This window comes from Microchirus variegatus (assembly GCF_963457635.1).
Source record: "Microchirus variegatus genome assembly, chromosome: 6".
Lineage (NCBI taxonomy): Eukaryota > Metazoa > Chordata > Actinopteri > Pleuronectiformes > Soleidae > Microchirus > Microchirus variegatus.
Window position 1 is genome coordinate 6,079,941 of NC_139807.1, and position 14,317 is coordinate 6,094,257.

At 38.6% G+C, this 14,317-nt stretch overlaps 1 protein-coding gene across 1 annotated transcript; it reads right to left on the minus strand.

Annotated features, from left to right (window-relative positions):
• Positions 1–6,520: 6,520 nt before the first annotated feature.
• nkx3-2 (NK3 homeobox 2) lies at positions 6,521–8,292 on the minus strand (the record flags this gene model as incomplete). The annotated part of the gene is made up of 2 exons (XM_083891096.1): positions 6,521–6,945; positions 7,920–8,292. The coding sequence occupies 2 exons, from the start codon at positions 8,290–8,292 to the stop codon at positions 6,521–6,523; spliced, it is 798 nt and encodes a 265-aa protein (XP_083747222.1).
• Between the last annotated feature and the right edge of the window lie 6,025 nt (positions 8,293–14,317).

Below are 14,317 nucleotides of genomic sequence, written 5' to 3' on the forward strand. Positions count from 1 at the left end.
GCTGCGACAAAAACACTATCTACACGGTTTAAAAAAAGAAAACAACAAAAAACACGAGAGCGAATATCTACCGGAAACGAGGCAAAAGCTGTCAATTCAACTGTCACGACAGTTTGTCCGTGTTTTCACTGGCGCCACGAACACCGTAGCATTTTCACGGGTAAAGGGGCAACAGCAGAACCGGAAACCCAGCTCGCGCCAGTGTGTGGTGCTTGCGTCCCGTGTGTGACGCGCTGCAGTTGCCATGGTAACAGGGGTCAAAGTGTAAATGTGCTGTATGTATACAAATATGAAATATACATATTTATATATACATATAAAAACATAAGCAGAACTTTTGGAAAATATCTCCTGTTAAAATTAGTTAGTAGAAAATTATTTATTATTTTTATATATTTGGGGGGAAAAAAATACTGTTTTGTACTTCAGAGGGAAACATTGTACTTTTGATGGCTATAGTTTATAAGGTCACAATAATATAATGATAAATAAATAAATACATTACTTTTGACAATTTTAAACACAAACCCATGTGGAGAATCATGAACAACATTTTGTCTCATCTTATTTAATTAATCAAGATGCTTATTTGTGTGTGAATTTATCTGTGCGTGTGTGTGTCAACACTTTATTATTATGAATAAATGTACATAAATGATTTGTTTTACTTTTGATACACATGCGGCTCCATTGTAGATTTTAGATCAACTTTCTGCAGTGTCGGACAGAAGTGTGTGTGGACTTGTACTGACCCTCGCTCTCTGTGAATGAAAGCGTCATTATTTCTGAGAGAGACAGAAAACCTTTGATACCACACTGCGAGGCAGAATTATTAGTCGTTTGATGAATGAAACAACAGAAAGTAAGTGGACTTTTGACTGATATTTAACAGTGAAAGTCATTTGTCAGCAAAAAGGTAAAGGAACGTAATCATTAATGTGAATAATAAAACAAATATTTATAAATGTTTGCAGCCTTCCCTGTTTTTCTGCAATTTTAAATTCAATATGGGGGAGAAGGGGGTTTATGACACAGAAGCAGTGACTGTGTTAACAAGTGTTTTTTCAGTGTTTCAGCAATCAAACAAAGTCACTGATGTCTTACTAACAAAAGTCGTCCGATGGTGTAAAAACACTATTTCCTCTGAGGTTTTTGCATGTGTTAACAGACACACAGACTCAGAGGACTTTGCATGTGATCTCGTCCCACTACAAGACAAGGTTAGAAACTGGAGCATGTGGACCAGATTAAGTTTATATTTTTACTCTGGTGGTTTAAATGTCAAAAACTGTGATTCATCAGATTAAGTAGAAATGATACAGACTGTGAATATATGAGGCTGTTGTGGTGTCTGTGGGTCCTGAATATCCTGGTAGTAAAATGTTTGAAAGCAGCATTTTAAAATAGAAAATATTGTGGTGCACACAATACCATTTAATTTGAACCCATAAATAGTTTATTTATGTGTATTCTGCACCTATTGACTAAATGTTGTCATATTTCCTCCACGAATAGACATAAACTTGTGATATTATTATACTTTATGTCAAACAGGTGATATACTATGATGTATAATGTCCACCAACATTGTTATTGCTTTATTTAACATTCATTCAGTTCACACATGGACACACACACGGGCATTGTGGGTAACTGTAAAGGTTATTTAAGCATGGAGGGGAGTCGAATATGATGATTTCAGTTCACCTGAATAAAAACACAGTTCCCAGACACATTCCAACATTTTCAGCACCTTTATTAGGATTTTACATCACAGTAAACCATTATGGACAGTTATTCCTTAGCCGACCTGTTCATAGAAAGACCGTTTTATTTTTAATTTTTTTATTTATTACAGCTGAAGAGTCTCTCAGTGTCACAGTTCAGATATATCAATATATTACCAGGTGTGAATGAAACATGGATGTTCTGACAAAATGGGCATTGGCTAAAAGATGTTTATTTTTGTTGTTGTTGTTTTTTAGTAACATATTTGCATGTGTAAATTATACAATTATCCTCTATAGATTCAATAATCACTATAATGGGACTTTATGAAGCCTATACCACTTAGTTTTTTTTGTTTGGGACCAAAATATACCAAGAATTAGTCAGTGTAGTAAATACAATATAATTAAATTTAAGTCTTAAACACAAGGATGAAACTTCGGGTCAGAGGCTGTAGTCAAGAGAAGATTATCAGGACTTTTTGTACATTCAGAAATACAGTATGTGGAATTTGAACCATACAGCCCTTTTGTCACCTGTGTGAGTTGTATTTTCCAGTAATTGATAAACACAAAGAAATAAGCAAACACTGTATATGTGTGCATAAAATTGTCATGAATTTTTCTTTGGTATGACATATTATTGAAGTATTTGTGCATAGGTTTTGTCACACATTAAAAAACAACTCATGTGGTGTTTAAAAAACAACAGAACCTGAACCTGAATCATGGCTCGTCTTTCACATTTGGCTTCAGGAGACGAGGAGGAGGAGGATGTCCCTGGAACATGGGGGACGACGAGGAATTCGCACCTGGGCCACTTTGAAGCAGGTGGCAGTGTCAGTCAGGTCCGTGTCGTCCTGCAAAAAAAAAAAAAAAAAAAAATGCCCATGGGGGTGTGATTGACAGCTTTCAAATCACCGGAAGTCTTATTGAGGTTTTTTTTTAGAGGTTGCCGTGGAGACGACTGTGGATGAATTATTTTCTTGGACACAGCAGTGAAGAAGAGTGCGTCTCTGGTGACAAATAAGGGATATGATACTACAGTTTATACAGTATTCGGACTGGATCAAATGAAAAATACCTATACCTACCTAATTTTTATTTTTATTTTTTTTAACTTATAAAGGTTTTTCCAGTTTGCAAATGCTGCTTAATTAAAGATAATTTTCATGCACTAAAACAAAACAAGCACTCTCACTATGATATATAAAATATGCGGAGTTTTATTCTGCAAATTACGGTGAAGAGTATAAGAAATAAATCGTTCTATGAAACAAACGCTTATATTTTATGACTTCAACTTCGCTTCGCGTTTAATTTGCTGGTTGAACCTGATTCATAAAACGTAGGCCAGATTATTATTTTTTTTAATATGTGCAATTATTGGTCAAATTACAAGAATATAAAATAACAATATAGGCCAATTTACCTTCTGTTGATTATTACGCATCGGTTTAATTCGGGGTGCATTTATAATGTTAAATGAAATAACATTGAGAGTTGATCTGAATGAAGTCTGTATTTAAAACCAAATGCGGACGAGACTCACGAGAAGTTAAATGGATATTTTTGCAGCGTGATTTTTGTGGTAAACCGTGAACTTTCTGACTTTTAAAGAGCTCCATTCACTTTGTCCACCACACAAAAAAGAGAGACAGCAATCCAACGAATTACGTGATAAAAGAGGAGTTGGTCGAACTGACTCAAAAGTCTTAATTTAGAGTTTAAATGAGTTCACGTGTCCACGTCTGTCTGTGTGTGTGTGTGTGTGTGTGTGTGTAGCGCGTCCATTAAATGCCAATTTTCTATCATTCATTCTGTAACTTGATATAAATCAACAGCTGGAGAGTCTCAACAAGTGCAAATAATTACAGCTCAGCACAGAAGTCAAGAGCGCGCGGCGGGATTGTCCTTGACTCGTGGATGCGAGATGGTAAAGATCAGTTCAGGCCAATGCAAACCGCATTTGATCGGAGAAAACGTTGTAATCATTCGACAGCGAGAAAACCCCAATAACAATGAAACCATGCGGACTAAAAAAAAGGCTTCTTGGGATGCCATTACAACTCCATGTTTTCTTTTTCCACCACAATAGGTTAAAAAAAAGAAAGTCCCAAAATTGCAACTGCCCCTGAGATTGAAAACACCATGAGATTAAAAATAGCTGTTCCCTTTTTTTGTTGAATAACACGAGAAAGTGCCTCGCTTGTGCGTAAACATCCCTGGTGCGTGTTGTAATTTCGCCTTTAAATAAAATACATCTTCTCCAGATGTCTCACCTTTAATTTCCCAAAATCCAGTTAAAAAATGTGCAATCAACATAAGTAAAAAACAAAAAAAAAGTGTTTTCCTCACCTAATAAACGTAAAGTATGAAAAAAAATTGACGCAGTGGAATGAGGCTAATGTACATCGATGAGGGTATTTGTAGTTCAACAAACGCAGGTAGGAAGGAAAAAAACAGCCAAAGCGATGTCTCTCTATATCAGATATCTTCACATGCAGGTATGAAAGGAAGTCATGTGGGACGGTCCACTCCTCAGTATCCTCCTCTGTCCTTTCGGGGACAATGAGGAGCATCACTTCCCGCTGGAGATCATGGCCTCGGGTGCATGGCTATACGCTCTCTCTATATACTGTATATACCTGCATCAAGCAGATCAGATTTTAGAACATATAGGGGCCGTGCGTCAGTATAGGAGGACTTGTTTGAGTATATGGGGTTTAAAAAAAAGAAAAGATGGCGCACTGATCAAACAAAACCCTGCCTTTATATCCACGTGTCCGTGCGTAAAGGCGCCAGTGCGCAAAAGCAGAGTGCCATTACGCACTGCGGATGTCAGCTCTGAAATAGACTATTTTCACATTTGGATCCCAATAAATGACACCTCTGTGACTCAGTGACCTCCACTCCACACAGGTCAGACTTAATGTACACAGCTGTGAGACTACCACAGCATTTTATAAACGTACAGTATCAGTGGGAGTGAGAAGGTGCCTGTAATGTCTGACCCGGACAGAATAAGCCGATACTCCCATAATAATTCAAATTCAGAGTGGACTTTAGGCCCGTTATACATTAATGGTATGTTCACGTTTGAAAATAGGAACACTTGTCTGTACAGACTGCAACAAAACGAGAATCTCCTCCTTTTTCCGCTTCTTTGGTTTATATTTAAGCGCAGTGACACGGACTCCTTAACCCCGGAATACCCCTCTCCTTGTGTTGACATGCAGCCCTAAAGGTAGCTGTCAGTTTACCCTGTCCGGGAATCACAGTGCTATTCATCATTATTTGACAGGTGTTGTTTGGGAAGAGAAGTCACGGTGGCCCACATGAGGAAGAGGAAATTAAATACTTGAAAATACTTGAATCGAAGAGGTTTTTTTCCACTTTTAGGAAATACGTTTTCCTGCAGAAAAACGAATATCGTATCAGTGAAGTTTGGGAGAAAATGACAAGAAAATGAACAAATTAAATGGACGAACCAGTTTCTGGGTTTTGCCATATAGGTAACTTTAACTTTAGTGTCTGTGTGTGTTCTCAAAACACCGAAAAACCGCCGTAAATCAGTTTTGCCAACAATAAAACGATAATTTAAACGATTAACTCAGATTTTATGCAACGACATTAAACATAAGCAATAGTTGTTATTTGTTTATTAAAAGCAGTAAATATTAATATGTATATTTTGTATTTCCCTAAGGCCAACAGCCTTTGAGCGTTCAGTAATAATAATAATAATTACACCATAAACCAGCGCTTTACGTGAAATAACAATATTCTCAAATTTGTAACAATTATTAATAAAATCAGACTGTTTTATTAGACTTGTTTTTAAAATAATTCCTCCGTTGCCCCCACGGTACACTCCAGCATAAAACGCCTACAAATAAAACTGCATTCAAGTGGAGGTAATGCCTGATATGTTTTAATGTTTTTTGTCATTGAACAGGAGTAACACATGTACAATTTATCCTGTTTTATCCTGCCACACAATCACTGTCAGGCCAACAACACAACAACAACAACAACAACAACAACAACAACACCCTCTTTTCAGTCTGACACTGTACAAAATATCTGAATTATAATGTCTTTCCTTTTTTTTTGTTTTACATTGAAATAATGTAATAATGCATATGCTCAAAAAAAGTGCTGAAATATCTTACCTTTACAAACACAGCAAGGAAACAAAACCAACAAAAAAAACACACACAACCTGTAACAGAGACAGTTATTTGAATAGTCAATGGAATATTGCCTATATTTCCAATCACTGCAGAGGTAGGAAGGCGCATGTAAAAAATAATATAAACCAGCATAAGGTGACACACTTTGAGTCTGTGGAGGCCTCGGGGTCACAAAATGGGGTCCGGGTGTGGGGTGAGTGGGGAGGGGGCTTCAGGTGTCCTTCAGGGAATCCCGAGCAACCAGAGGAAGACTTTGATGTCACTCCTCAGAGTTCAACATATTTATAAAAAAGAGGTCCAGTCTCATCGCTCAGCCCCTCCCACAGCTCAGATATTCACGATTTTATACTTTAAATCGTGTAGAATATCGTCTGTATCGGGATTCCTCTGTATTAATTCAAATTAAGGAGTCACTTTTTTGTGGATGCGTAAAAACTCTCGGCCTGAACAGCAACGAAGAGGCACTTCAACCAGATTACGCGGAGCAGATTATCCTCCTCTTGTCAGAAGAAAAAAAAAATAGTTTAGTTTATTTTGTTTGATTTCCTGGGAGCAAAAAAAAATAGGATCTGAATAAATACAGTCATGACTGAGATCTCACTGGTTCCCCGCACACGCAGAGAGTGTCCACGCAGGGAGGCAGTATGCGTAGGGGTAATAGTAGGACGGCTGCAGGGAGAGCAGCGGGGGCCGCAGGATCTCTCCCGGGCTGTACTGTCTCTGGTCGTCCCGCACCAGAACCTTCACCGCCACTTTCTTGGCCGCCGGGGTGGACGCCATGAGATCGGCGGCCATTTGGCGGCGTTTCGTCTTGTAGCGACGGTTCTGGAACCAGATCTTGACCTGAGTTTCTGTGAGCTTCAGGGAGGCCGCGAGGTCCGCGCGCTCCGGCCCGGACAGGTACCGCTGGTGGTTGAAGCGACGCTCCAGCTCAAAGACCTGCGCGTGGGAGAAAGCGGCTCTGGAGCGCTTTTTCCGCTGTTTGGGCTGATCCAGACTCTTCTCGTCCAACGTGCTGGAGTCTGGGGAGACACACGCACACACGGAATATGAAAGTAAATTCCTGTGTTTATCTGAAGCTTTGTAGTCTCAAATATCTTGAGTCAAATACGCAGAATATATGTTTGTGATAAATGGAGGCACAGTTGATAATCTGATTGCTTTGAAAATATGAACCATCCGATCAAAAAGATAACATTTGAAGTGTGCACGTATATAGACGTGAACCTGGAGGAGAAACTATTCAAGGACAAAGTCACCAGAACATGAGGGTCTGAAAGTTCATGTGGGATTCATCTATGAGTCAAAAGTGCTGCAACTTTTAGACATTTTCCGATGCGTATGCACATGAACACACACACTGTGCACAACGAGAAAAAGGCCTTGTTGGAACTAAGAGAATCCAAATAAATAAAAAGCAAATTACACACACACACACATAGTGTGAGTGGGTGTTTCGTTGTCTGTGTTACATTTGTTTTAAAGTGTCTGGGTGTTTTGAAATCACTTGTGAAAATAGAGCAAAAACAACCGACTGTTTTGAGAAAGTACATCTCGATTCAACACGATTTCTGACACTTAACTCGCGTAAATCCAGAATAAAAACGTATCATTGACGCAGCACGAATTCGCTTCTCAAGTGTAACGACTCTCTTCTCAATGTCCATTTTAAAAAAAACAACAACAAAAAAACTTTGTGGTGGTGCCAAAGATGAACGATCAGACAGTGTTGTCTGATAATGACCGTGCGTAAAAGTTGCATGTTTGTGCGTAAAAGTTGTACATTTCTGTGCGTAAAAGTGGAGAAGTTTTGCAAACAGCCGCGACATTCTACACTATCACAATCAAGGCTCTGGTTATGATTCCACAGCAGTATAAAACATGCAACATCAAGTGTGTGACGCGCTTTACGCGAATCCTTTACGGATTAAATCAAATCAAAGAGCTTAATATTTTATTTGTACAGTTTCATTGCGAATGTTTCGGTCTGACTCACCCGTGGCGTTGTTGGGCTCACTGTCGCTCTTAGCGTTCTCCGCAGCTGCAGACTCATGGTCCGTCTCCTCCAGCACACTTTCCTCGGGCACGTCCGACGCAGCGTCCCCGTCCTTCTCCGACTTGCAAGTGGCCGGAGTCTTGCTGTCGTTGTCGTCGCTGAGTCCCGAGTCCGAGTCGTAGTTTTTCTGCTCCGTGGGCTCACACGCCGCACTGTCATCCCTCCTCGAGCCGCCGTTCATCTCCCCAAATATTTTCCAGCACGCAGACTTGGAGAAACACATGTCCAAATCTGGCAAGTGTCGGCTGTCGTCCTTTTTGTTCAGGATGGCTTGGATTGAGAACGGCATCAGCGAGTTGCCACGAACGGCCATTTTCACGACAGCGAAAAAAGAGAAAGTTTCCTCCTTGTCTTCAAGTTGACTAAATAACCGGCCCGGATAAGTGGAGTAAAAAAGTCACTTCATGGACATTTTAGTCTCCTCCCTTCGTGGAGCTCTGCTGTCGCTGTTAACTTTTCCCCTCCACAGTGGGTTCGTGGTCGCATCCCCGCAGGAGAAGCCGTGGAAAGTTCCTGCTACATCCGCAGGCACGATGCTGCTCCTCCGTACAGCTCTGTCATCAGCCCGGGCTCGCTCCACTCTCTGGCTCTTTTCACCCAATATTTTTTAACGTCCACCCTCACCTGTGACTGACAAGCGCTGCTCGTCGTCTCTCATTGGCCCAAAGAAAGAGGGAAGCTCTGTCGTGATTGGCCACTGTAAATGACGTCACGCCATAATTCAACCGGATGGGGAAAAAAAAGGTTTACTGGACGCTTTTTTTTTCTCACAGGAGGCAAAACTGTCATGATGAAAGTTGCAAAAACACACGTGTGTTCCATTGGAAACTTTAATCCAAAACACGAGAACAAACTGAATCTCTGCGTGGATTCTGCTTATAATTCTGCGTGTGTAATTAGGAACACTGATCCTTGAGGGTTTTATGATTATTTGTTGTCTGAAATATAGTATAGTGCAAGCTTCGGTTAAAAATCATGTTGTCAAGGGAAAGCTGCGTCCCGTGCGTAAAAGTGTGAAATCTTAAGAACGTAGATTTGTTTTTGGAGCAGCAACACTAGAACGTGGAAACATTAAATACATGTTAAAATGTCATCACTCCGAATGAAGCACAAGGACAAGATTGGATGGATTTCATTTTTTACAAAAACAAAACCGTTGGTATGGGAGTTTGGCAACGGTTTTGGAGACTAACCAACGCGTAACCGTTTGTTACCAACTCCCTCTGTCCGTCTACGTTTAATTTAAACCCGTTTTAGTCTCATCGAAGTGTTTGACCTGTCTGATTTCATTTGACAGTTTGCTACATGACCAGGTAAAGGCCTCGGTTTGTGCGCAAACCAAACCAACCTTGCGTCTATTCTCTGTGAGATATAAGTCAACTAATCAACAGCTTTCTCCGTACTGTGAAACTGACCTTCATTAAATTAAGGAAATATTTGTTATTTGTAGATTATACGGTTTGTTTCGGCGCGTGAAGGGTATCATAAACAATGACGCGTATGTGTGAAATAAAGTTAAACACCTGGAATAAACCGGTTCAGTTAATGTTGCAGAATATCCACTGTGCGTAAAACACGTTTCCAACGTTTTAAAAAGTTGTTTTTCATCAAGAGAAAAAAAAGAAGCTCGGTGCATATTTTTTTCGCAGCCTTAAATTATAGGTCGTTAATTTTCAGTGTTTATTATGTGCAGCACGTGGAGAATAAAACACGAGCGTGGTCAGACACACTGAGCTGTGACTCTGCGCGCGGCTGTAAGTGGACAAACATCTGTCGGATGCTGCAGATGTGGATCGTGACCTCTGCTCTGCTCTGATCTCCTGCGTGGAATCTCACAGCTTCTCTACAGCCTTCGAAATCTCGCAGACTAATAACGTTTTAGTTTTTTTGTTGTTGTTTTTAAATGTATTTATAGATTTAGCTGTTGTTTGTTTCGTTTATTTCTCATTTTAATGTTTGAAATGTGACATTTCTTTTGTTTTATCTTGATTTAATCAAATTTAATTATTACTTTAGGCAGCCTTTAAAATGAAACGAGCTTTTATTAAATAGAATGATACAAGCGTGGGTAAATAATATTAGCGGCTGTATGCATAATATTAATTAGCTATTAATAGTAGTAGTATTTTAACGTTTTGAACAAATTTATTTTAATTTTAAATTTAAAGAAATACTCAACTCACAGAAGTTTGGCTGCTACACATGTAGATTTTTTCTTTTGCTTTTCTTACCTCGTTTTTATTTTACCGTTACCCTTTATTGTTATTAATTATTATCATTATTATAAATAATAATAATCATGATTCCGGCTGCATGCGCGCATGAAATATTAGTTTTAGACAAATGGCTCCAACTTTCAAAACTTGAATAATAATATTAATAAATACAATTATAATGACGGACTCTCTCCTGTCTGTTTTGTGTTTTGCGCAAATGCATGCTTTTAAAAATAAAAATAGTAATAATACAATTTTTGCACATAATTAATAAAAAATACACACAGCTCGTCAGTAAATTATAATGAAAAAAGAAGATCAAATCCAGCTCCAGGTCTCGTCTCAGGCTGATTTGAAGAGACTTCATCAGCGCTGCTGCTGCTGCTGCTGCTGCTGTGTGACCTTGCGCAAACCTGTTGCGTGCATATATTATACCATCTAGTGGCCAGTGGAAAAACCTCCTCACGCTGACATCTCCTGCATCTGGGGTCAGGAACAAGCTCAACGTGTACTGGGCACAAAAGAGCCTCTATTTCTCCACCACCAACAACCTTATTATAAGACAAAAACATCGAATTTCTATTAGAAAATTAACATTTAAAGTTGCATCACGTTTGAAACGAGTGTGATGCTGCATGGTGAAATAATGCTGGATGTGCTGAGTGAAAACAACACAGACTAAAAAAAAACACCGACAGTGTCTGGATATTTTCACACACCCTGTTGTTCTTTTAGAAACCACCCAAGGCCGCTGGTGGTGCATCATCATCACATAGTTTTTATTGTAGCAGGACAAGAAATTATTTTCTTCCTTCTCTACTCTTTTTATTGGCTTTTGTCCTAAAAGAAAAAAAAAGTGACCCGGCGGGCTCAGGACTTTACAACACGCTGGGAGAAAAAGAAAAAGAGAGAGAGGAGGAAAAAAAAAACCCTGAAAAATAAATACAAGTGTCTGCCAGTTGTCCAACAGTGAGCCAGTGTGAGCCTATCACTGTGATGTCAAGCAGAGCAGCGCGGGTTTCCGCCGTGTTTTGGTAACCACACTGCGAGGCTGCAGTAATACGCAGTAAGTAGCTGTAAGTGGCAGGAAATGTAAACAGCAGCTTTGCTTTTTCATTCAAGAGACAACTGCGGAGGGAACCGACGCGCGCGCGCTCACCTGAGACACCTGAAGGGAGTCACTGTCACACACAGTCTGTGACGTCACTTCTCGTGTGTGGGTGTTGTCACGTGAGAAGGGAGAAAGGAAGCTTAAAAAAACAAAAAAAAAACATAATATTCAAAATAAACAGACATGTCAGACGAGCTAAACTTATATACTATATACTATATACATTATCATTATTATTATTATTATTATTATTATATTATGCATCTATTTGTGTTGTGATTTTCCGGTTAAATTATGTTAAACATGTTAAACAACTAATATATAAAAAAAAATTTAAATACAAGAAAGGAGGTAAATAAAAACAGTATTTGATGGCCAATATGAATTATAAAATAATTTTATAAAAGTTTCATTTTAACAGTAATTATGATGTCAGTGCGCATGTGAATCATAGATATCAATTATTTATTTTAATCTTAATTTGAAACGCATTAATTGATTGATCTGTTAAAAAAAATAAAACAATAAAGTTCCATATAAAAGAAGCATCATTTGATAGTAAATATATGTATATATGTACCACTACTTACTACTTTTTCACATTTAATCAGTCTTGTATAAAGTACCTTAAACGGATACTTAAAAGTAAAAGTACAAGTATCTTATCAGAAAAGGACTTTGGTAGAATTGGAGTCAACTTTTTTAATATTATTTCTTAAGTAAAAGTCTTAAAGTATATGATATTTACTGTACAGAAGTATCAAAAGTAATTTGCAGATATAAAATGTACTTCAGTTTTCGAAGTAAATGTATTAAAAAGGGGAGGAGTTAGGATTGAGCCATGGTTGATCAGTGGTAGGGCAAGTTGTCTTTCAAGTGGAAGGTTCAATTCCTGCCTCTACTCGTCTATGTGTAGGTTATGTGTCCTTGAGCAAGACACTTAACCACCATGTTGCAGTGTGTGAATGTGTGAATGTGAAAACTAGTGTGAAGCAGCTAATCGAGAAGCTCTCTCTCTCTCTCTCTCTCTATATATATATATATATATAAGAGGAAATGCAGTGGATTAAAAGTAAATGTTGCTAGAAATATAAATAACAAAGTAAAGTACAGATATGTGAGTTTTGTAGTTAAGTACAGTAACAAAGTATTTGTACATTGTGACATTAGAACACTGCATTTAATGCTGTAATTCAGACATAATCACTGAATGAAAAAGCTACATTTTAAAGTGTTGTTTTCCATGTGTTAACTGAACTTGAATTAAACAAATAAACCAGTTTAATGACTTAAGTTTGTATAACTTAGAACACGTGTGTATGAGCAAGTTTCAACTACAAAATAAAACCAAATCATTTAAGCTCAACACTATTTAGATATTTAAATATATCTAAAGTTATAGATTGCTTGATAAATCTAAAAAACATGATAAAATGCGTATTTTTTCACCAAACACACTATCGGGGGCCCCTTGGTGATTATGGGGTTCTGGTTGGTTTTATGTCTAATATATTCTGCAAATACTGAGCACAAGCTGTAGATGAAGAAATAATGACTAAAGTAAATATTAGGATTAAAAAATATATATAATAGAAGCAACAACAGTATAACTCAAAGTCTCCTGTCAGTGTTAAAGTGTTATCATTATTATTGAGTCATTGACGTGAATGTGGTTGATTGAGGTGGAGCCAGTTTAAACATCTGCGGCTAAAACCATCACGATGTCATAGATCTTCTATATAATAAACGTTTCTGTGTATGAAACTAAGTGTATATGGATAAAAGTACACACAAGTACTTCAAAATTATCTTTATGTTTATGTTCAATGATGTAATAAGTCATTTGTCTTTCCTATTCTTATGTAATGGTAAGGAACTGTAAGGGTTTTATTTTGGATTAAAGATTAGGGAAGATGATGGGAATTTCATTCTAAAAATGGAACTTTCTACTTTCTGCTTTGTGTGTTTCAGATTGTTTGATGCTTACACCGCAGAAACAATAAGTTTAATATAGCTATATAGCTATCTAACACCTAAACACACTGAAATTCACAAATAAGTGAAAAAAAAGTACAATTTCTGTTTGAGAACTAACCATTTCGTGTCTTTTTCACAAAGTGACTATGAAGCTGACTCATACTCACTGTTGTAGCACTGGAGGGCTCCCTCTACTGGTGATGACGAGGATGTGCCCTCACAGGGGAGGGGGGCGAAAAAAGAAGGTGATATTATGGAAAGATGATATGTTTCACTACATAATGATCATGCCGGGAAGAGGTGGTCTGCAGCGTCTGGGGGCGACACCATCCCCTCGACGTCCTCAGACTCTTTGTCTGCACGCTCTCCTCCAGTGTGACGCCACGTTTCGCCCCAAATTCCCACCACTGTTCCTGTGAAGAAATAAACTTAAATGGCACATTAGGTTATTATTTCATTTGCCCCCCTCCTCCTCCTCTTCCACCTCTCTGCCTCTTCTTGTGACATCTTGCTTGATGCAGCAACATGCCAGTCGCCTCGGCAACATCTCATTTCCCCTCCTCTGCACGGTATGTTTATGACAGCTCTTTAATGTTTTGTGTGTGTGTGTGTGTGCGTGCTGGTATGAAGGAGGAGGTTCACAGCATGCCACATACTCCTCCTCCTCCTCCTCTTTCTCATGTGAGAAGAGCAGCCAAATTGTGTTCAGGTGCATGAGAGGGCACTGCCAAGAGTCATTTGCAATAAATGCTCCCTTAAAAAAACAAAACATAGATTTCTCACCAAATATCACATGCACCGTGATAGCACCCTTAACCAACCTCAACACTGGGAAAGTGGAAAGGGCGGGGTTTACTGTCAGCTTTAAGTATGCTTTTAGTCCCCTCAGTTACAATTGAACCCTCTTTCCAAAGGGAAAAATTACCCTTGCATGCGATGCAGCACTAAACAGAAGAAGAGCCCCTGGGAGCGAAAGGAGGGCTTAACACAGTAAATGGAACCAAGAGACGAGCAGGGAGCATGTTCCTGCGTCT